Genomic DNA, 23,773 nt, shown 5'->3' with positions numbered 1-23,773 from the left:
CTTTAACGAGAGTGGAGACGCTGTAAGCAGCAAAGCTCCAGTCAACAGATTCATAACTTCAGTTCATGCTACATTTAGATCGATCCAGGGTTGCGCGTACCAATGTATAACGTTAAAACCGATTTCTAGCGCGTATCAGTAGATAAGTAAACCCATGGAAAGTAATTCTTTGTAAAACTAAATTGTCATCCCATTGATTTTACACATGAAGTTAAGTTTACTCGTGATGAGGAATAAACTGTGAAAACAGCTTTATGTTTTCTTTGGCTCTTTTCAAAAGTTTAAAAAAATATAATGATGTCAAACGGGGTCTGATGAAAAACACTGTTGAGTTTCATTATAGAAACTATTATAACCCATCCTTGGGATAAAAGTCAGAAAATCTCGGCTGCTTCAATTTTTACTCTCCTTTTTTTATTCTGTCTCTTGTAAGTCCTTCACTTTACTGAAGTGAAGAAGATCGTCTGACTCCTGAAACCAAACCTACTTACTTGATTGTCGATTTTTGTTTTCTTGTTGTTGTTTTTTTTCATTCAGAGCTTTTCAACAAAGCTGCAGACAAAACAGCAGCACAACACAGAAAAATCGAACCAAAAACAATTACTGAACCACGGGCCAGGGAGAATCTATAAAAATCTGTTTTGATAAGTGATTTTTGAGATTCTACTCATCAATACAAACGGCACTGTAAAGTCTGGGGATCATTTCTATTCACTTATTCTGTACTGTATCCTGATTACAATGGAATATGGATGAGGTGTGTCTGAAGAAAGAATAATTCAGAAGGTGATAATAAATAAAAATAAATAGTCCTGTAAAAGTCACCCATGGACCAACTTAAACACATAAACTCACTGAGGGAGATGAAGCTCTTTTTTTGTGCGGCACCGCTGAGAGATCACTAAAAACCAAACAGCGCTGGAGATATTTTTTTGTTTCTTAGTCAAATTACGACACGCCCACGTAATAATTATTCCTCCTGTAACTGAATCACAGAGGAAGCTCTGGTTCCCCTAAAGCAAACGGTGTGAAACACTTGATACTGAGTGAAGAAATGAGCCAAAAACTAAAAGCTAATTTATGTAGAAATATGCAGACGCTCATTGGCCTGTGGCAGACCTCAGAGGGCTTCACTTTGGCTCCCAGTAATCAAATGATACAGCAGGAACAGACTATTGGTTGCTTGTCATTGTTTGTGGTGGTGTTTTGTCAAATTAAAACCACATTTCCCATCAGCCACCTTGATGAGGATTAAAAAAAAATTCCAGCAGATTTTCCCTCCAAATCTGATCCTGTCTCTCTTTGTTTTTTAGTATAATTCCACTTATTGTGTTTATGATCAATGCTAAAACACGACCTGTAATGCCTCCAACTGTTTCAATGTGTGGATAGAGATGTATTCTGTTGAGGCAGACTGTGTGTTTGGGATTCAGACAGTCTGCCTCTGCTGCCGGCTGCCCCACTGGATCTCAGCCTGCTGCAGACCTGAACAGCATTTTAACAGCCAGCAGGCAGCTCACAGCACCACAGTGTCCCATTTCTACCACAGACAGTACTGACAGCAGAGCTGCAGAGGAATGAGATACAAGTACTGTACTTCAATACAGAGATACATTTCAGAGGTAAATATTGCACTTTTAAAGCAATATGATACATTTATCTGACAGTTTGCAGATTATAAATACAAAACATATCAGTTTACATGTTAAGGTGCATTTTTAGCCATGTTAACTGGAGGGCTCTATTGGTGTCACTGTTGGTCCACAACTGGGTCCAGACTGAAACATCTCAACAATTATATACTATATAATTGATATACTGATATTTTCTACAAATGTTCCCCCGTTATATAATTGATCCCTTGACATTTCTGCACCATCATCACTTTTAGTTTACATTCAACTAATTATAGAGCTAATTAGTGAATGTTAGAACGCTAACATGCTAAACTAAGATGGTAGTTGTGGTAAACATTATACTTGCTAAACATCTGTATGCTAACAGTCATTTTGAGCATGTTAGCATGCTGATGTTAGCTTTTAGCTCAAAGCACCACTGCTGTAAGTGCAGCCTCACAGAGCTGCTAGCATGGCTGTAGTAATACCTCCTCCATCATATACCATCAAACTTTAATTCATTTCCCAGGCTTTGATCTGCTTCAATCACTGAACTCAACCTGCCTCTATTTGGGACAGGTCTTCAAAGACAAGCCAATTCCTTTTGCACTGACCTCTTGCTCAGCAAAGATGAAAAAATACTATAAATATTGTTTATTTAAACAAGTATGAATGAGTGAGAGTATACAAATTTGGCTATCGAATAACATATCAATCATTAGATCAACAACTGAATTATGGAGAATCGGACTGATCTAATGATGTATAGCATGTCCATATTGACAAAGGTTTAATCTTTTTAGGCGATCAAAGCAGATTATAACTCACACAAGTAGGCGACCTGGTGGGACTGGTTAAGAGGTTTCAACCATCCAAAGAATTTCTACAAAATCCAGACCAGGCCTCTAATTGAAACACACCTTTATTTGTCAAAATGTGTAGCCACATCAGGCTAGTAAAAGAGACATGCCTCTAATTGGGATTATGCTATTAAATGAAGTTTTATAGTAATAACACTATGAAACTAAGTAATAGGGCTTTCACTAAAAAAAAGAAAAAAATCTAGTTCGCAGGAATAATTATTTTGAAAGCTTAGCTTAGCTTAATGGTAAATGTTGCCTTTGCTGCCTCACTTGAAAGATGAGCTAACAAGTGATCTTAACTTAATACCGAGTTTTGCTGCCCTCTCTGGTTGAAAGTTTCAGGCCTGATTTACCTCTGACCACACAAAGCTGAGTGTGGTTGGGTGTGGTCAGAAATGTGCTCTGTTGTACCTGTAACCACACCCAACAGTATGTCAAAGGTTCTTGAAGTACACCTGTACATCACTGCAGCAAGTTGAGAAGTTAAACCACTGGAAAACACTGAATTCAAAATGATTCTACACATGAAAACGGTGTGGTGTCATAATTATGTGTTCACTGCTCGCTATTTTGTGTTAACTGCAATATAAACAACCACTTATTTACAGAGAGCAAAAGGGAATGTAATACATTAGACAAAATTAAATGTCCGACTCAACTTTACCTGATTTAATAAAAGCTATATTTTAAAATATAGAGTGAAGAGACACATAGCATAAAGCTTCAAGACGCATACATAAACACACCATCACCTGTAATTGGACAATCATGTCATGTGATTGAGTTTGATTGTTTCATGTCTAACTCATTTCTAGTTAGTTTTTTCCTCAACGACCCTGAATTCCCTCTTTTCTCTAATTTTCTCTTTTTCTTCCTCCTCTGTGTTTTTCATTGTCTTCCTTCACAGACGTTCTTCATTTCACTTCCTACTGATTCCCTTTTCTTCTCCATCTGCCTCCATCAATCATCTTGCTTCCATTCCCTCGACCACCTTACTTTTTTCTCCTGTTCGTCTTCTCACTTTTCTCTTTTTCCCTCTCTTCCTGAGTCACTCTTTCTTCCCAAAGTTCCTCCTCCCCCTCACCCCCCTCTCTGTTTCTGTCTATCTTTGTCTTTTGCTTTCTCCGTTTCCCCAAATGTCTTCCGATTCCCTCATTTTTCTCGCTTCCCTTTTCTTTTCGCTCCCCTCCCTTGCCGACTCTTTCTCCCACTCTCATCTTTTCCCCCCCTTCCATCACGTTCGTCCTCTCTTTTGTCTCATTTCTCCTGTTTCCTGCCTTCTGAAACATCAGCGTTCACAGCGGGCTGCCGAACCACCCGCAGATTCTACCCACAATTCACCTCTCCTCATAATGAGGACGACGGGTGCTCGCGGTGCAGAGTTCAAACACTGAAAGCAGCAATTAAAAGAAGTTTATGAGTCCGTTTTGGTGAGGAGGTGAAAGCAGGATGGTGGTGTTTGATCCTGCAGTCAGCTGTCAGTGTTTTATTCTGATGTAAAGCTTTTAAAATCTTTCTTATGATAATTCTGACACAAAGACTTTTTCATTCTGTTCGTGCTTCTGCTGCAGCGTCTGATCTCATCTCCACTGGACTTTCTGTCTGTTGAACTGCGATCAACATAAAACCAAAACAGACACATCAGCACTTATCCAATGTACAAAAAAACTGTAGAGAGATAGTTCTCTTTGTTTTTATAGTGCAATTTTGTAAAGATTACCTTTGAAAATGTTGCTGCTTCCAGGGTTTCAAAATCCTCCACTCCTAGTCACTCATGATATAATCTTTGAAAACAAGTGTGATGACTAAATACAGAATGAACACTCATAGAAAGGCTGTGACAGGATTGATGGTGGTGACTGGACCCACACCAGTGGTTTGGAAGTTTTATAGGTTTTGAAGCGTCTTTGTTAATTATTGAATGTAAGGTAGAGAGTTGGGAATGTGTCTGCTGTGAAGGATAAAATGATGGTTCTTTATTCAGTCTCAACAATAGGGATTGCCCGGTGAAACATATCCTTTTTTCCAGAGCTAATGATGGAAGTAGCTGAAGACTGAGCCATCTTGCTTCCTCTTCATCGGTGTTGAGAGTCGCACATGTGCATTACACACTGGGCACAAAAATGGCGGCAGGTAAAGACAAAAGTTTATGTAGCAAGCATTTCAGGTAATCTGGAAACAGGACTTTAGTTGGGTGGCATTAGAAGATGCGGGGTAAACACCGACTATGGATTTTGCTGCAAGTTTAAAATAAAAGCTGATAAAACAAGTAGTTTTTTAAAGGCACTTAAAGTGTGTGCTGACAGCCCAATGCTTGAGAGTAAGATCGCTAATGAATACAACTATTTGTAAAGGGGCAAGTAAAAATAGACTTTGGACTAATACATTTCTGAAATATGAGAAAAAGCATTAACGTTAAACCCTGTTATAAAATGTATTTTCATAACGTACAGCCCTATTTTGTAATTTTCCAAATCAAGCGACATTTAGGATTATCTTTGCTATATTTGAATGGCAGTGCAATCTTTTTGACTGGTAATCCCTTGGAATAACACCTGTTTATACTTGGCACCCTTCGTCACAGGTTAGTTGCGAACATGACTTGTGAGAATTTGGGGGATTTTTTTTAGGGCTGAAGAGGTGAAAGTATCCAGTATTTCAAAAGAAAATCAGCATACAATTAGAGGAAATGTAAAAGTAAAACTAATAATTATGGTGGAGCAGATTTCATCTTCAGATCCAGCATGATTAATCTCAGGACCCCCCTGGCTTTTTCTGGTTTGGTGCCACCTGATCTTGACTTCAAACACTTCATTAACACCACCAACCTGTTACATTCAGTACAGAATTAGACCTACAAGTTTATAAGGTTAATAGCTCAGCATTCAAGTGTTCGCAACAGAGTTATCATCAGATTGTTTATGTGGAGCTGCTGATTCAGTTCAGTTTGAGGGTTCAGTGTTACAGATGTGTTATATATAATGTTAATGACTTTATGAATCAATCAATTATGCTAACTGTTACGCTGGGGAGCTAATTGTGTTGATTTAACTGACATAAATCACCAACTTCTTTTATTTATTGGTGCAAAAACAAAACAGTAGTGACTTTACAGATACAACAATGATTGGAAATGTGGATAAATACACAAAGACAATAACAATAAGAGAAAGATAATAGAACAAAAAACAAACCACAAAAACAACCTACAAGGTGACGTACGTATGGGAAACCAAAAAGGATGAAAACAGTCATAATACTTACAATAATGCAGCTAATGTTTCAGGGGAGATTCTTTATAGAACATATGTTTATATATAATGCTTAATTTTAATTTGTTTTGCAAATGTTCCCTCCAGGAGCTTGTTGTTTTAAATACACACATGCACACCGTGAACACACATTCATCCATCATGTCAAGAATTTTCAGGTGATATTCAGAAGCATCATCTCATAGCTGAAAGCATCAGCGTTCATGTATGGAGAATATGAGAGACCTTCTAGCTATACTGTCTCAGACAATGAATATACACTCTCACACACACACACACAGTTGTACACTGATGCAGACTGACAGACATACAGACAAACAGATGCACACTCACTCTCTCTCCTCTGGAGCTCCATCTGTGTAATGACATCTCACGCTTGGTTAGGACTCTGCTGCATAATTAGAGCTCTGGCAGCTGATGGATGGCACTGCAGCACCTCCACCCTGCCGACCTTGGCCTCACCTCGGCCTGGCTGAGGTCTGCATGGGTCTGAAACCTGTACCCCAACCAGCAACAGAACTAATATACAAAAATTGGGAAAAAACCTGATTTGTAATAACAGCTTCTATCTAATAAAATACTGATAAAGGCCCCGTCGATTATAATCCAATAGTCCTTTTCCACAGGAGACATTTTGTCTTGTAGGAAAAACACAGGTGTAACTAATAACATTAACGATGACTCTGCTCTTTTCAGGAGTCCCAGCATGAGCAATACCAACAAACTGAAACTGAAGCGATTAAATGCAACTCCTCCATTGTCCATTTTATTATTTACACCTGCACTTTTACTACTTTTATCAGGCCAAAATGTAACATAAAAACCCCTATGTTTTTTGTTCTTTGAAGGTTTTGTTAGGGAAAATTGTTAGAGTAATAGTTTATTGGCAGGTTCTGGTCTGTTTAGTTTTTTACTCTATAAAAAGTTATAAAATAATAATGTCAGTTTTGAGGTTAACTGAACGAAGGTGGCCATATTCTGTATTTTAGTTGCTGTCGATCAGTCCTGTGAAAAGCCCAAAACCAACAATGTGTTAGTCTGTCTCTCAAAAACTTCTGTCTTCTCTACTCTGTGGCTCTCAGCTCTAAGCCCATTGGTTCCTACTGAAGACAACTTAAACCTTTCTTTTCATGTTTTAGAAAAGGCTCATTCATTCCCTAAAAACATGAACAGGAAGAAATAGTGCATTTGTTGGGAACTATTTTAAGTGGCAGATTAACCCACGTTTGCTCTGGTGAGTATTTGGGGCAGCAGGACAGTGTTTGTGGGATTGAGTCAAAATAAACTACAGTGTGTGTGTGTGTGTGTGTTGTGCACAACATTAGTGCAACCGTACGGCTCACTGTTGTGTTTTTAATCATTTTTGGGCAACAAGATGGAGACTCGCACTGGAATTAAACTCATCCAAAACAAATCATTCCTGAATGATTCAAACTCATTAAGAGAGTAAAAAATATCACCTTTCTATATTTCAAAAACACCATCCTGGAAACTGTCTCCTCGTTTTCAGGCAAATCCCATGAAAAGTCAATAAGTTCAATGTATTTCCATAATGAGCTTCACTTCCATGCCAGTATTTGATTTTGTTTTTCTTAATCAGAGTAGGTGTCATCAATTCCGAATGGTAGAAACCTAATTTTGGAGTGAAACTTTAGAAACGCAGAGATGGCTTCAGGGGCGCAGAGTGCTGTCAACCTTTCGGCAAGGGCACGGATTGAATCATATGTTTCTGTCCACGATGCAAATCAACAGGCGGACGAGATAATGAAGCCCCAGATGACAGCAACCTGCCAAGCTGCTAATAGCCGATACACTGATCTGTTTGTATAAAGAATATATTGATCAGGCTCCATTACAGAGACTGACTGAGGCCTGTGGTGTGTTTACTGACCTGCCTGACCAACAGCTTTATCCAACCACGAGCTCAAAAGCCAGAGAAGTTTTTGTATGTATTGTGTTGGCAGGCACCAGCAGTTACACATGGATGATGTTGCTGTCCATTTGCTTAATACCTAAAGGTTATGAAACTAAAAACCTTAATATAGCAGTAAATAACTATTTTCTATGTAAGGATATAGTGGAGTAATGGCGTCCTAAGCAGGGAGTTAAGTAACATCCTCTCTGGGCATGCAAGTCCGTTGTTGGTGATTGTTGGAACAGTGGAAAGACTAACAAAGACGATTTTAGTGAGTTTTATTTTGTTTCAGTCCATTTTGAGTCAAGTAAAAATGTTTTGAGGTAAAATCACAGTTTTTGCCAATGGAGTCTGGTGGTGAGTGATAGCCAGTGTTTCTGGTTGGACAAAAGGTCAATCTCTGTAGGGGCCCTTTCCATAATTTTGTCAGACACTTAAACTGAGCCTGTCAGGGGCAAAAATAAGCACTTATTGTTTTTGGTGAGTTTTATTTAGTTGCTGTCTGGTTGGATGTTTTTATGGGAGGTTAGGGTTTTGTCAGTGGACCCAATTGCTTTGGTCTGAGATGATGTGCTCTAATGCAATCTAGTCTAGTATTGGTGAATTTTATATATTGGTATACCCATTAAGATTTAAAGGGTAATTTCACCATATTACCAAAAGGTTTTTTTCCGGTTTCATGTGTTATGTTTCGGTGTTATGTGCCAGGATTTTGAAATAACCTGATCTTAGCAAAATTGATTAAAGTAAGAAAGTAGACATAAGAGATTGAGATTTAGTTTTAAAGATAAATCTGGTTGTTTCTTAATGAGCACAGAGACTGCAGATTTCTGTTCTCTCTGACCTTTACGATTTCACTGATGAATACATCTTCAGCTGGAGAGGAAAACCTAAGCAGTTGCTGTGGTGTAAAAACAAGTGAAAAATCAGGTCCTAATGGGAATGACAATCCTTATGTAACAAATCAGAGTTCTTTGAGCCAACACTAGAAAACCAGTACCATCACCAAAAACAAAAAACCCCCCTTTAAGAAACCCTCCTTTTTCATCATATCAAACATAATGTTGGTAGCAGAGAAGGTGGGGGAGCAGGTTTCCGAGCCAGATGCAGACAGCTGTCATGGAAACAGACACCACTTTGTTCATCTCTCTATCTTTGACTGTGACTCCTCATGTGCTCTCCTCCATCGATGAAAAATCAGTAATCATAAATAATAAAAAATAATATAGTTCAATTACGTTCATATTTATGTAGTGATATCAGTAGTTACATCCCCTTTTTTTGCCTTTTTTGATGTAGTTACTACTGAAACTACAATTTTGGGTCATAAAAACATGAATGAGAATGATTTTTTATTTTAAGAACTTCAAGAGACAGCTCCTGTGTAAACAAGAGATTTTGCTCTGACAAGTAAAAAGACCTGGCCCGTTGTTTAGACCGGTGTTCAAGCTGTTCATACTGTCTGAAAAGGTGCAGGTTGAAGACTGTTTTAGTTGTACAACTTGATTATAGATTGTACAAGCCAGATGTTACAAAACTGAAACTGACGAGTTAGATGACAGGCCCTTTTTTTTAGACCACTGCTCAAGTCAATATTTTTTCTTTTGTTCTTCACAAAATCCAAAATCCAAAATATAACATTTCTTCTTCAATTCCATTTTGTCCTAATAGGACTGTTTTGTTTAGGACAGGTTTAGGTGTCATATATATCATATGATTTATATTTATTCATTTATTTTACAAAGTAGTTGACTCAGACAGTACAAAAACTCAAGACGTGATCTCATTAATTTGAGTAAATCACTCACATAACTTCGGAGACTCTTCAACACAGACATGACCAAATAATATAAGACAAACCTTGGCAACTCCAGACATGATCTCAGCAATTTGAATATTAAAGAGTAACTTAGGATTGTAAATTAAAAGCCTGTTGGGTTTGGTCAGACATGTGCTTTGTTCCTCATTGCAGCGAGGTGAGAATCTAACCCACCGGAGAGCCGTTTCCTCACATAAACTCCAGACAATGTCCAGAGATTCAGGTCTGTTGCCCTTTCACACATATAGCACACAGCAGGTGTTTAAGTCGTGGCTACCTTGTGATTGACAAGTCATTCTTAGTGAGTCCATGACCAGGTGAGCCGTCATTGTTTCCTGCTACCGTCGGGTCACCGCTGCTGGCTGCAAAGCATCAACATGGTGACAGCCATAATGCCAGAGTTAAAGGCTTCAAAACGGTACTCCTCAAACCATGTTATATGTCACAATAGGTTAACGCTTGGATAAGTTCAGGGTTGCAGTGCATGGGTGAAAGGGACTGACGTCAACAAAAACAAGATTTTCAATGGATGCTAAGTTATTCTTTAACTCAGTGACTTGGATCTGGCCTCGACAATTTAGACACAAGGCTAGTTAGACACAAGGCTAGTTAGACATGGCCTCAGCAACTCGGACATTACTTCAGTGACCTGGACATGACCTCAGTAACTTGAACATGAGCTCAGTGACTTAGCTGTGACCTCAGGAAGTAAGACAGGACCTCATCAATCTGGACGTGACCTTGGCAGGACCGCAGCAGCTAAGCCACAACCTCAGTGACCAAACGTGACCGTGACTCTGATGCAATCTCTTACTTCGCGGGACTCAACTTGGACTTGGACTGAAGTGACTTGGCTACAACACCAGCGTAGTCGGGGCTAATTTTCTGTTAAGCAGCTGAATGTCTGCATGAAGTTTTCTTTCTTCCCCATCAGAACTGCGAGCACTTTGGCGAACATCCCCCGCTCAGTGTCAGATGGTTTGTGGTGTCAGAGAGTTCTTCAACCCCGGCAGAACATTCTGGTTTATTTTAGACACTGTTGGTCTAAAAATTGACAAAGCCTCTTACTGAAGTGTTAGCAGGATGTTTCTAATGTCTGGTTTGTTAAGTTTCTTTACAGTTTGCTCTGTCTTCTTCCCCTCCAGCAGGGCAGTGGTGGACCAATGCCAGAGCTCGGTCTGTTGAGGAGACATGTGTGTGTTGAGGAGGAGTGCTAACGAGGCTGAGCCAGCTAGGAGGTGAAGATGATGTGGGGTGACCTTTGACCTCCGAGAGGAGCTCTCTCTCAGACTGGGTTGCCTCTGGTGGGGTCAAGGCGCCCCACACTCGCCGCGAGGCAGCGGTCAGGGTCAGATTGAGGAACCCCCGAGCCTCCGTCCTGCCGTTTCCAACATCGACACGACCAATCGACTGACCGCAGAAGGACCGAGGAGGAGGAGGAGGAGGAGGAAGAAGAAGAAGGGAGCAAGGGAGCAAGGGAGGAAGGCTGAGTCTCTAATTTCTCTTTCTTTCTGTTTCCATCAACAGAAAACACAATTTTCTACGAACACGTACAGAAGGTCTGCTGGAGGGAAGCAGTGGTGGAAGAAATACTCAGATACTTTACAAAAGTACAAGTAGCAACACAACTATGTAAAAATACGTCATTACAAAATCATAAATCATAAAAAAAGCTAAGTAAAAGTACAGAGGAACTGTCAGCAAAATGTACTTCATCTATCAACAGTAAAAGTACTTACTGTGTAGGAAGATTGTGTTGTATAATAAATATTGTATATACTATTTTATAGGATTACTATTACTGATCCAACAATGCATAAGTAGCCTTTTATTGTAGTAGTTGGTTATGGTTAAACAAATGCTCACTACTTTATAAACTGTTGGGCAGTTCAGTTTTATGAGAACATTTCTGTATATAATTACATCCTGAAAACTTATTTTCCAAAAGCAAGTCAGTAGGAATGTTCTCGTAAGTTTTTATTTTGAATACTTTTGTCTCAAAACGCTCTAGAAGCGAGTATCTGTAGCTTGAAACAAGAAAGAATGAAAAAAACTTATAATATTCTTTCTGCAGATTTACTGACTCAGTTACATGTAAAAGTGACTTCATAAGGCGATTTTGTGAACTGAGCAATTCATTATATTTATGTAACAGACGTTTAATATGACAATTATTATACTTTAATGTTAATAAAGCTGGCAAACCAATTAAGTGGTGTAAAAAGTGCAATATTTAAATCTGAAATGTGGAGGAGCAGAAACAGAAAGCAGAATAACATATAAATACTCACATCAAGTAAAAAGTACCTCAAAATTGTACTTATATACAGTAGGTGAGGAAATACTTTAGTTACTTTTTATCCCTCAGTAGAGGTAAAGAGAGGAAACTGACACGAAGAGAGAGAAATGGAGGAGTTTGTGAGGAAGGAGACAAGAGGAGAGAGAGGAAAAAGTAAAGGAGTACAGTGGATCCTCCACTAGAATGTGAAATAAAATTCTGTCAGGTTGAAAAAAGGCAACATGAATGTGTTAAGATGGAGTCATCGGTGGATCATCACACATTTCTTTTAAGCTCCATTAATTCATATTTTGTATGGATTCATAAAATTAAATGCCTCCATCTTTATAACTTTAGATTTAAGTCATAATCTATACTCAAGAATTCTATCGATCTCATTGTAATAACTGTTAAGTAGGGTTTATTTAAGATGCTCTTCAGTCACTTACCTTAAAGTACTTTTTTGTGTTGTTTGTTTTATAGTTTTACAGTTTGTCTGGTTTTGTATGTATGGTGTCGGAATAAACTTTTATCCTGTCTGTTAATGTGGTGTGAGATTGGATGCCAGAGAGAATAGCCTCTGTTTGATGATGCTAAAGGGGATCCTAATAAATTAAATTAAATGTTCGCTCTAATTCCTTTAGGAGGTTCTGTTTTTACTCTACCTAGTATGAGATGACGAGGAGGCCTGCTTTGAACTGGTCCAGTCTGTCAATTTCAACTGTATTTTCCATAATAGTCAAATATGTCAATTTTCGGTCTTCATTCGTATCGTGGCAATAAATAGAAATAAACTGAATATCCGCATAAGCAGTCCATATAGACAGCTTCAGCCAAACACTTAAGGTCAATATTATTTAATGTAATAATGTTGACTGGTTTACAGTCTGCTAGTCAAACTGGGAGCAGACATCTCCCAGTTTAATTTTGTGATCCGGATTTGATACGCCTACACTCTCAATTGAGTTTGGCTTTAATAAACTTATTCCCAAACAATATTCCCAAAGCAATGAATGTGTATGAAGCAATATGCATCAAATGTGTCAATCAGTATTCAAACTGATGCTCCAATAAACCATAAATCCTGGTGTGCGTTTTTTTTATCTTTGTCTGGGCTCTAACAATGACCTGCAGCTCCTCCTGTTGGACGATTGACTGCATTACAACAAGACTAACTCATTTCCGTATTTCTCTTTAGAGCAAACTAAAACCAAAAAATATTTTCTGCCTCCCTCCCACACACTTCCCTTCTTCCCAGACTGCCCCTGTTCTCCTTCTTGTAACTTCCTAGTCTTTGTCCACTTCCTTATCCTTCCTCCTCTCTCAGAACGTCCTTTCCCCTCTTCATATTTCTCATTCACCTCCCTACTCTTCATTACCTGTCAGTGCTGCTTTGCTCATCCATTACGCTGCCTTCGCTCTCTCTCCCTCTCTCACTATTCTCCGTCTTCATTTCATTCTGCATCACAAAATACAAAAACTGGTAGACGAAGCACAAACTTTATTTAGAGCAGCAGCACAAATTAAAAATCTACAGAATAACTGACAAACACACAGATACCCCCTCCTGAGTTTTCTCTGTTGAAAGAAAAACAAACCTCTTAATCAAAGCAGTCAGCTGGCTTACAAACCAAAGTACACATGAACAGTCCTGCAGCAAATCTCTTCGATCAGAATCATCCCTTTTCTTCGCTCTGGTGCTGTAAAGGCTTCGCTGCTCCTTCTCTCGATAGTCTGTCGGCCTCCTCGTTGCCTCTGTAGCCGGAGTGACCTGGAACATGCAGCTGGAGGAAGACAAGCATTTGATGCTTTAAACTCAAAATGGTTTTAACTGCTGCAGTGTTTTACTTCTTTGTCATATCTCTTCACTGTTGAGGGATCAGACGTTGGATGGTTAATGCCACATTCATGTCATATGGGAGTTACTGTACGTACAGGTAGTGTTGATGCCAACCTTCCATTCTTAATTTCACGTCCGTTGTTCTGGAGAAAGATAGTTGATTGTTGAGTCTCATTCCTAACTCGTCAAATACTGACCACAAACAAACAGGTGGTGTTCGTGCTGACATTTTCAATTTGACGACCAGAGAATGAGATTCAACAATCAACTATCTTTCTCCAGAATGACTGACCCAACATTTAATTATAAAAAGGTGGCTGACTACACCAACAAATATGATTGTCTCAAGTCAGCTGATGTCCATTTTTTTAAGGTCATTAAACCCAAATGTAATAGATATTGTGTTATATTATGTATTTTTTTATCCTCACGTGGCCAACTCTGCAGTCAGAAAACCACCTGCCCAATGACTTGCAAGTCATAAACATGGGAACTTTTACTATTAAGATCAAGAATTTTCCTCACAGGGAACACAACCCTATGTTCTATTTCATGAGTGCCATCCAGCATCATTAAGTGTGAAGCTTTTTATATCAACAGAGAATAATGCATAAAACATTTTCCTTGACTATGGATACTTAAAAACACACAAGAACACACACTGCTGCTTTATATTATCAAGATTTTGTGATGAGCCTCTAGCGCCCCTCGTGGCAATTTTACTAAGTGTTACGAGATTGGTGTGCCTTTCCAAAGGGAAAGCTAGACAAAGTCGCCCTCTCACAGCAGAGGGCGCTAGACTGCAAAAACAAAACCTACAACAATATAATACTGTACTGCTAGTACGATAAGCAGCACAGACTAACCTTAACTAATAACACTGCTGTTTTTAAACACATTACTCTCACAGTGTCTGTGATCACATCACAAGCACGGATCCAACAGGGCTGTCTTTAAATCCCTTTATGGGTGGAATATTGATTAAGAAAATTCTCTATGTTGGGTTGTCTTCAGGTTATACAAGTTAGCCATTAAGTTCAGAGTCATGAACAATTTTTTTTGTGGGCCAGTACATAGAAATCTGAAATATTATGAGCTTAGATGGAGAAAAATCACCTAATGAAGGCTGTAAAGTTGTTACAAGTTATAAACAGGTAGTGTACCTCACTGCTTTTCTTGAGGAGCAATTAAATCATCTAATTGATAAGTGTAAGTGGTGTGGAATCACAGTATGATTTTATTTTACAGTAACATGGCCCAGCTGTGGGTCTGGAGTGAATTAGTAATTAAGTTCAGGGTGAAGTGACTCATCTGATATTTACCCAGACCACCTCCACCTCTGCATTCAGTTTGTCCAACTTCATAAAGTCGTCTTTGTTGGTGATCTGACCTCCAGATTTCAGCCTCCAGCCATTCAGCTTCCATGCGTTCACCCAGCTGGTCACACCTGCAGCAAACACACCACAGACTTCAAACCCAACTCTTCAAGGTCTACTATGGTGAAATTCAAAAACCCGGACCTGTCACATGTTGGACATGAATATGACTTTGATCAGTTGCACCTCTCAGGTTTCATGTTCAGAAAGCCAGACTTTGATGTTTTCTTTTACAACTCACCGTTGATCGTAAACTTGCTGTCTGTGTAGAGAACCAACTTCTTTATGTTGTTCTCTTTGGCTTGTTCCAGCGCTTTGCATGCTGCCTGGTTCAAACACACAACCAGTAAAGCTGTTAACACACTGTTGTATCTGTGTTTGTGCATGGCAGATAAATGTTTCTGCACATAAAGATTATTTTTAAAAAGACCTGTAAGACGTATTGAGATGACATTTTGTAGACTCAGGGTGACTATAATATGTTAAAAAGAACACATATACACACACTGTACAATTACATACTGTTGTAGGGCATTTGACTTTGGAAATGTTTTATATGTTTTTAAGTAATGTAATACATCTGCTTTAGTTCAGAGCTTCATACATACAATTAATTTCATGGGTAATTTCTCTCTGCGGGTCAGTATGACAGTTCAGTGTAAATTTGACATCTCATTAAAAATGTTCATTTACAATTCAAAGTTTAGGACAGTCACGTGATTTTTAAGGTCTTGTTTGCAAAAATTGTATCTAAAACATTTTAAGACTGTAAGGACCTGCAGACACACTGGTTTGACATGTTTAACTGATGAGTTTTAAGTTGCTGTTTTATTCCATCTTAAAAATGTACTAAAAACTAATCCAATTTAACTTCACCAAGCACTTAAAGTTTTATAGTATTTCTGTCACAATGGAGTTGCTTTTAACTGTGCTTAAGTTCTGGTGTTATGGATGCGATTAAGAGCTCAGTTTGAATAATAGATTGTTCTTAGTCATGTACAATAATTCCTGTTCATTGCAGAAGTTAACACTGTGGTTGGTATCTGGCTTTTTTTTTTTAGACTGAAGCACTTGATGAAAGGTACCTGTAATTCTGCACGCTGGTTAGTTTGTCTTCCCTCCAGCCGCTCTGCAACATTTCTGCAAGACAGCAGCAATAAATGTGACGAATAAACAGATTTACTGGTTTATTATGGAGATGACATGTGTTGTCTGTTCTCCGTGTGCGTTTCCTCACAGTGGGTGGTTGTGGCCCCAGTACACTCCGATGCCGGCTCGGGCGCCATGCTGGCCGTTGCCCGTGCAGCCGCCATCGGTGTAAACGACAACAGCATCACCTGGACAGAGGGTTAAACAACTCTGAGTGACTCTGAAGTGACACTCAGGAGACCGTTAGAGTTCCAAGTTCCTATTTAATTTCCAGTGACGTTTGACCATCTTACCCATGTATGTGAAACCATCTGCGCTTTCTGAAGACACGCTTTCTGACTTTTTGACTCGTTTAGGTTGGGACTCCGCCTCCTTGTCTGAGTGACATCTCTTCTTACCAAGAGGGATGTATTCTAGAGGTTCAGGGCCTCTTTTGGGAAGCAAATTGACGTCTGACTCCACAGCCTGAGCCACTGAAAGCCAAAAACACAAAGTTAACTGTCATTTAAATTTTGAAAAATGCCATTGTGCAGATTATATTGAATAATTTTCCCAATTTCTGGAGGAGTTTAGTGTCTTCCCTAAAGACAATAAAGCTGAATATGTGACTGATTACAGATTAACTTCCTGCTGGGATCAAAACTACAACTTTTTTTGTGTTCTGGGATCAGAATCTACTCAAAGACTGATCATTCACAACCTCTTTTTTTTGTGAGGTTGTAGAGGAGAAAAGCTTCACGTTGGTCTGAACCAGCATACCTGTCTTCGCCTCTGGAGGTGCAGAAAGGTCCACTCCTCTAATGAACGCCCAGGCATCTTTCTCTGAGGCAAACTTCTTGTAAGAAGCTGATGGAAATTTGTTCACCTGGCTCTTACATTCATCCCTTAATCACAGTGAAAAACAGATGATCAACAATTTGTTCACGAAATCTGAAAAAGAACATTTCATGTATTTATTCTACACTTAGTGCAGATGTTGTGGTGTAATCACAGTAATGTCTTGAAATTACAGTTTATTCTGCACAGCGTTTATTATTTATTTTATATTTATTATAACTATTTTCAAATGTTTAAAATCTTCCAATAAAAAAACCCACTTACTCTGCATGAGTTTGGTGCACGTTTTACAAACCATATGGGTCATTTTTAAAAATGGCACAGCGTCAAATGGGTGTACACTTTGATGGAGAATATCATTCAAATAAACGGTTGCTGATGTATTAATTAAAAGCCGAATTGAAGAGTGGATTGTTGAGATTACAAAACACTTCAAATCTACCTTTTAGCTGGTGTGTAATTTTGCCAAAAGACAAGAAGACATTAAACCGCAAGATATCTGAATGGAGTTTGGCGTACAGCATATCATTTTCCACCGGAAATTCACCCTGGGACCAGTGACTTTGTGTTTTCTTACAAACACATGTCACTGTGGCCTAATACTGAGATGTAAACAGTCTCACCATGAGCTGTAGACTCCTGGTTTGAATCCTTTCTTCACAGCGTAGAAGAACTTGCCCTTCGCCATTTCATCGACGGCGGTGCAAACAGCCCTGCGTGCTACTCTGAAAAGACCATTCAGTCTAAACATCACTGGCAGCCGGTGGCTAACATCGTAATGATAACTCAGACACAATAAAATGTCATTAAATCTGACTGACCAATGTTTTATCTTGCTTAGAAACTCGTAACAATGTTAATTCAGCAGCTCGGCGTACGCCCGAATCCATTAAAGGGTCACTAAAAGACAGAATAACACTTAAATTAAACGACCCCAAGTAAATAAATATATATAAAAAATAATCTTACAACCTCTCGTTTCGTCTTCTATGTTTTAGATTTAAATATATATGTAAAGTGCTGCAATCAGTGACAAACTACATTGAAAAGTAATGTTGACAACAACTTCCGTTCATAAAAACTCGCGATGTTTTACAAAACCACGGCGTGGACTTGAACGCAACTTCTCGCGATATCTCCACGGCTCGCCCGCATTGGATTAATACAACTCTCGCGATGTTCCGGCCTCTTCCTTGGCCGTCGTTGACAGAGGTTAGTCGTGCTATTTTTCACTGGACTCACTTTTCTACTCCAAAATGAGCCTTAATGTCGTTATATTTGGGTGTTTGCTCACCGTGAAGCATGTTAAGTCTCTGATACGTTAGATTATGTGGTTTGTGGCGGCGGATGGCTGTTTTATATCACTAAATGAGGCGTAGTAGAGGAAGCTTTCTGTGAATGGAGGTTGTAACAGGGAGGCAGATAGCAGGCCGTGCATGTGTTCAGATAGCAGCTACAGGAGCAACTTGAAGAAGGTGGGGAGAATAATATATATGAAGCTTTATAATGAGTCGTTTCATGTGAATTAAAAGTTTTTACAGCTGTTTAATATATAAAATTCACCAGGTAAAGTGTAGCGGCGACGAATGACAGCCGGCTACGTTATATTAGCTCTAATTTAGTTGATCTAGCCTACAGATTGTCTTTAAGGGGGTTGAAACAACACTTTATTTCTTTTGTGGATGTAGATTTGTGTTTTTTGTGCATTTTTGTCCCAAACTCTTCCTCATATCTTACTGTGAGTTACCATTGAGCTGGTTTTCCTGTAGCTCAGCGGGTACACGCTGGTTTTAAGCTCTTCCAGGATCCAGTTCACTCAAGTGTTTTAGAGATGTCAGCCTGTTGTAAATGTAACCCGCATGTCTTTTATTTCTCTTTGCAGAGACAAAGGCCATGTTCAGTACCAGCGCCAAAATAGTGAAGCCCAATGGCGAAAAGCCAGACGAGTTTGAGTCTGGGATCTCCCAGGTAAGAGAAAAACAAGTTTAAGATCATCAAATTGTGTTTTATTGTAGTTTTACTGAAGCTGCATGTAGTGTGGAGAGTTGACTGCTCATACTTAAATTAGTGCTATTTGTGGTACATTAGGAATCCAGAGATTGAGAGAGAAATCACTGTAAAAGCCAGAAACCAAACCTAAAAGTTAAGAGAAGATCCAGAAATACTTTATGCCACACATTCTGCTTGACCTATGAATGAGGTCGGTCTTAACTAAATTCTGTATGTAACTTCAAGAGTTTTCAAAGTGAAAGTAGATGTGGCTTTTAAGTTAAAATGCTGGAGGGAAACTATTTGTGAATTGTCTGTAATTTGTGACCATAACAAAATCCACTGGACTTGTTTACTGTCAATGTCCTTAACTAGGAGTCAGGTTCTGCTCCGTTGCATATGAACCTGCTTTAGACTAACTGTGTAGCCAGATAGTGCAGGTGCAGTACTTGGGCCGCTGCAGTGGATGTGAACGTGTCTTGTGTCCCGACAGGCTCTGCTCGAGCTGGAGATGAACTCTGACCTGAAGGCTCAACTGAGAGAGCTGAACATCACTGCAGCAAAGGTAGGAGGCTAATTACTGAAGCATTTCCACTCACTCATAGTTATTTCATCACGATCAAACCATCTCAACCAGCTGTGTGCTGAGTTCAGACGCTGTGTTGAAACAGTTTAATGTAAATCTGATCCGACATGGATATCCAGCGAGGTTGCTCTCCTGGCTCTGTCCTCGTGGCGTATGGGAGCGTAGCTCTTGAGCTGAGACGTATATTCCCGTTCCACAATGTCGGAGAGAAAGCTCTGTCCCCGGCTGTCAGTCGGTGAGGACGGGCGTCCTGCATATTCCTACATCTTCCCAGAGTCCCTTGGGGCCGTTACTGGGGGGCTAAACCATGCAGTGCACATTTGATATCGTCGTATCATATCATTTTATATGCAGTAGTTTAAGTAAAGCATTATTGTTGAAAGTAAAAGGAACATTTTGTCACATTCACAGTTAGATCCTGAAATCCACCTAATGTTCCTACTGAACATTTAGGAGTCTTAAACAATGATGGTTTCTCACACAGAAGACTAATTTAAGCAAACATACACAGGCATTTGCTTTTGGTTGATAAGTAAATGTGCTGTATTTTATTTTTTCATTTGCTGTATTCAGTCTGTTCGTTTTTCTTTGTCTTTTTTTAGGAAATCGAAGTTGGTGGCAGCAGGAAAGCAATCATCATCTTCGTTCCCGTTCCTCAGCTGAAGTCCTTCCAGAAGATTCAAGTGCGTCTGGTGAGGGAGCTGGAAAAGAAGTTCAGCGGAAAGCACGTGGTCTTCATTGCACAGGTGAGGACAATGACGTCTGCCTCAGCATCTCAGCCTTGGATGGATACTGCAGGGTTGTGGTGAGGGCTTTCCCACTACGTATGTGTTTATAAGGACTACTTGAAAGCTGAGTGCTGTGGGGGCTTCAGGAGGGAACTTAGGAAATCTTGCATTCAGGGCCCATTGCTCCCTGCACTCACAGTGGAGCTCGTTCTCCAGTGTTTACTACAGGTTCACAGCTGGTCTGGATAATACAGATTTGTTTTTATACGACTTACACCCAGCAGAAACCAGAACTACTCCTGGGTTTGTGACTGATGTGGTGGGTTCATGCTGTCTGTCAAGGGCAGGGTGAACTGTTCTTTGGAGAAAATCATTAAGCATCTTCAAATTTTGTCATTTTTAAAGTTAAGGGGTGTTAAATTAGTGTTTTGTGTTCTGACTGTTTTATCCGACATGGATATCCAGCGAGGTTGCTCTCCTGGCTCTGTCCTCGTGGCGTATGGGAGCGTAGCTCTTGAGCTGAGACGTATATTCCCGTTCCACAATGTCGAAGAGAAAGCTCTGTCCCCGGCTGTCAGTCGGTGAGGACGGGCGTCCTGCATATTCCTACATCTTCCCAGAGTCCCTTGGGGCCGTTACTGGGGGGCTAAACCATGCAGTGCACATGATTTGATGTCAGGGTTCGACTGATGTAGGTGTTTAATTTCAGATATAGTTTGTTGTTCTTTGAAAGATTCACTTTAATGTCTCTATAATTGTATTATTGTTTAAAATGAAAGTGTCTCAAACTTTTGGGACAGAATGTTCCATTGAAATATTTTGTGAGTGTTTTTGTAATGCAGGAAGTTTTTGACACAAGCTTAGGAGTAAAACTAGAAGGAACATTAATATCTGTAGGTTATATCCCATATGAACCCACTGTATCAGTCTGACCCGGATTCATTCGGTTAATAATTTCATTGTCTTGAATTATTTGAGTTTAAAACTGTTTAAATGTGTGAGAGTCGTGATTGGAGATTAATCACAGTGTTGATTTTCAGAGGAGAATTCTGCCCAAACCCACCAGGAAAAGCCGCACAAAGAATAAGCAGAAGCGTCCCAGGAGGTGAGTGGAAATTCTGTCTGGATCTTGTTTCTATATTCCTTTTCTGGTTTACTGCAGTAGTATAATAAAGTGATTTAAAAACAATGGGGATGTGTAATATGAAATGGTAATGATGTGTATATAGATGTATATGTAGTTGAAGTATCAGACCATTGTAGCTAATAAGCAAAATGGTGAGTTAATAAATCGCTGTTGGACAAAATTCTGATGGTTTTTAGTAAAGTCTAAAAATCAAATTTGACTAACATATTGGTATTAAGAAAAAGGTTTCATCTTAAAAAACTGAAGCAGATAATCAATAAATAGACAATGAATCAGACAATTGTATGAAGCCAGTTTTTATCCGACATGGATATCCAGCGAGGTTGCTCTCCTGGCTCTGTCCTCGTGGCGTATGGGAGCGTAGCTCTTGAGCTGAGACGTATATTCCCGTTCCACAATGTCGGAGAGAAAGCTCTGTCCCCGGCTGTCAGTCGGTGAGGACGGGCGTCCTGCATATTCCTACATCTTCCCAGAGTCCCTTGGGGCCGTTACTGGGGGGCTAAACCATGCAGTGCACAACTTCTGTTTCTACTAGATTTATTATGAGTTGGAAACTACAATGCACATACAATGTCTTTATATTTTTACTAGCAAAAATGATTAACATTTATCCAACATGACTCATTTTGCTATAATAAACCACTAATGATTTTCTATTATCTGCCAATAGTGAGTTTTCTGTTGTCTAAGAGTCTGAAATTCAATTTACAAAATAAGAAGGCAGCAAATCACATTTTAGAGGATGAAACCAATAAATATTTGGATCTTTTGCTTGGAAAGTCAAATATTGAAAATATTGTCAGGTTTTCTGTTAAGGAATTGTTTCAGTTCTAGTTATGTTAACCCCTGAACTTGATGTTCAGCCTGCTGCAATGGTGTGTTAATGTGATTTGTTGTTGATTCCTCCTCCAGCCGTACTCTAACCGCGGTCCACGACGCCATCTTGGAGGACCTGGTGTTCCCCAGCGAGATCGTTGGTAAGAGGATCAGAGTGAAAATGGACAGCAGCAGGCTCATCAAGGTTCATCTGGACAAGGCCCAGCAGAATAATGTGGAACACAAAGTAAGTTAAAACAGGTGGAATAGATGGGTCTGGATGCTCCTGTGGTATGTGTAGAGCTGCAGTGATTCTTTTCTTTTTTCTTTAGTTATAAAGCTGTGTCTTAAATGAGTTTAAATCCGATCCGACATGGATATCCAGCGATGTCCCTCGTGGGCGTATGGGGAGCGTATCTCTTGAGCTGAGGACGTATATTCCGTTCCACAATGTCGGAGAGAAAGCTCTGTCCCGGCTGTCGTCGGTGAGGACGGAGCGTCCTGCATATTCCTACATCTCCCAGAGTCCTTGGGGGCCGTAAACCATGCAGTGCACAAAGTGTAACTGGAGTTGAGCTGATTGTTGCACCACTAACACTTAAAGTTATCTACACTGTGTATTCACTTTATCAACATTTAAGTATGATCTCAGTAATTACTGTAATTGGATTAGAACATTTTGATCTTGGATTTCATTAGATTGTACAGGTGTACCTATTAAAGTGACCACTTGGTTTAGTTTGTCACACTGTTGGTGCCTAAATTAATTAGTCCAAAAAGAAGGAAGTAATGAATTATTTTAGTATTACAAAGCAAGTTGTGTATTTGTCTTTAGGCTAAATCAGGAATGATCAGTACATTAATGAATGATTGAAGTTCTTGGCCAGAGTCACATACAACACACTGCGGCAAACTATTAGTGTTTTGCTGTTGGTTGGTTGGAGGATGTGACTTGGCCGAAGTTGAAGTCCTGGCAAAGAGGCACGTACGTGTGACCATTTAATCTTCAGATTTAAAAAAGCATTTCTTCTGAGGTTGTCGGTCAGTTTGAGCCTCTGTTGCTGTTTGTGTGTTGTGTGAAATAACTGATGTGATATTGCCGTTAACTTGTTTCCTGTTGTGTTTCAGGTGGAGACATTCTCTGGTGTCTACAAGAAGCTCACAGGCAAAGACGTTGTGTTTGAATTCCCAGAATTCCAGCTGTAAATGCAGATGACAAAATAAATTTGTTTACTGTCAACATTGTTGGTGGTTGTGTTTTCTCTTTTTCTGTACAGAAAATCCTGAGATTGTTCCCAAACACCAACAGCTTTATTTCCCCCTTTTTTTTTTTCTTCTTTTTTTTTAAGCATTTTTCAAAAGTCAAACCCTTTCCTAAATGAGCTGTAGGATCTCAGGATTCTACTTTTATTTTGGCGCCACCTTCAGGCCAAAACTTAAATTTAACCCACTAGAGACCAAGTTTAATTTAACAATTGTTTTCTGGTGTGCAATAATTGTTGCCTCACAGTCTTGATGACAATTATGTGTACATATACAAAT

At 39.4% G+C, this 23,773-nt stretch overlaps 2 protein-coding genes and 4 non-coding genes across 8 annotated transcripts; 5 read left to right on the top strand and 1 right to left on the bottom strand.

The window, feature by feature from the left end:
- Positions 1-13,247: 13,247 nt before the first annotated feature.
- On the bottom strand, positions 13,248-18,042 carry rnaseh1 (ribonuclease H1). Of its 3 annotated transcripts, XM_035678266.1 has the most exons (10): positions 17,938-18,031; positions 17,787-17,865; positions 17,589-17,690; positions 16,888-17,012; positions 16,422-16,601; positions 16,217-16,316; positions 16,065-16,119; positions 15,221-15,305; positions 14,926-15,050; positions 13,248-13,547 (listed from the first exon to the last, which is right to left on the bottom strand). In XM_035678266.1, the coding sequence occupies exons 3-10, from the start codon at positions 17,651-17,653 to the stop codon at positions 13,440-13,442; spliced, it is 843 nt and encodes a 280-aa protein (XP_035534159.1). In that variant the 5' UTR covers positions 17,654-17,690; positions 17,787-17,865; positions 17,938-18,031; the 3' UTR covers positions 13,248-13,439. The 3 variants fall into 3 exon arrangements, with proteins under 3 accessions (XP_035534159.1, XP_035534158.1, XP_035534157.1); XM_035678265.1 differs by having other exon boundaries at positions 17,589-17,865; XM_035678264.1 differs by having other exon boundaries at positions 17,589-18,042.
- Positions 18,043-18,110: 68 nt separating this feature from the next.
- Positions 18,111-23,475, top strand: rps7 (ribosomal protein S7). Its single transcript, XM_035678267.1, has 7 exons — positions 18,111-18,177; positions 18,848-18,933; positions 19,448-19,519; positions 20,143-20,286; positions 21,309-21,373; positions 22,328-22,478; positions 23,360-23,475. Exons 2-7 carry the CDS (start codon positions 18,859-18,861, stop codon positions 23,435-23,437), a joined length of 585 nt encoding a protein of 194 aa, XP_035534160.1. The 5' UTR covers positions 18,111-18,177; positions 18,848-18,858; the 3' UTR covers positions 23,438-23,475.
- Positions 19,643-19,862, top strand: LOC118341160. Its single transcript, XR_004797415.1, has one exon. It is a non-coding gene; the product is annotated as a small nucleolar RNA SNORA73 family (small nucleolar RNA).
- On the top strand, positions 20,717-20,936 carry LOC118341150. Its single transcript, XR_004797408.1, has one exon. It is a non-coding gene; the product is annotated as a small nucleolar RNA SNORA73 family (small nucleolar RNA).
- On the top strand, positions 21,717-21,936 carry LOC118341158. Its single transcript, XR_004797414.1, has one exon. It is a non-coding gene; the product is annotated as a small nucleolar RNA SNORA73 family (small nucleolar RNA).
- On the top strand, positions 22,600-22,791 carry LOC118341151. Its single transcript, XR_004797409.1, has one exon. It is a non-coding gene; the product is annotated as a small nucleolar RNA SNORA73 family (small nucleolar RNA).
- Positions 23,476-23,773: the final 298 nt, after the last annotated feature.

This window comes from Morone saxatilis, unplaced genomic scaffold, assembly GCF_004916995.1.
Source record: "Morone saxatilis isolate NCDOM2014 unplaced genomic scaffold, NCSU_SB_2.0 Contig7, whole genome shotgun sequence".
Classification (NCBI taxonomy): Eukaryota; Metazoa; Chordata; class Actinopteri; family Moronidae; genus Morone; species Morone saxatilis.
Note: the sequence above shows the minus strand (reverse complement) of the source record. Positions and strands in the feature narration are given on the sequence as shown.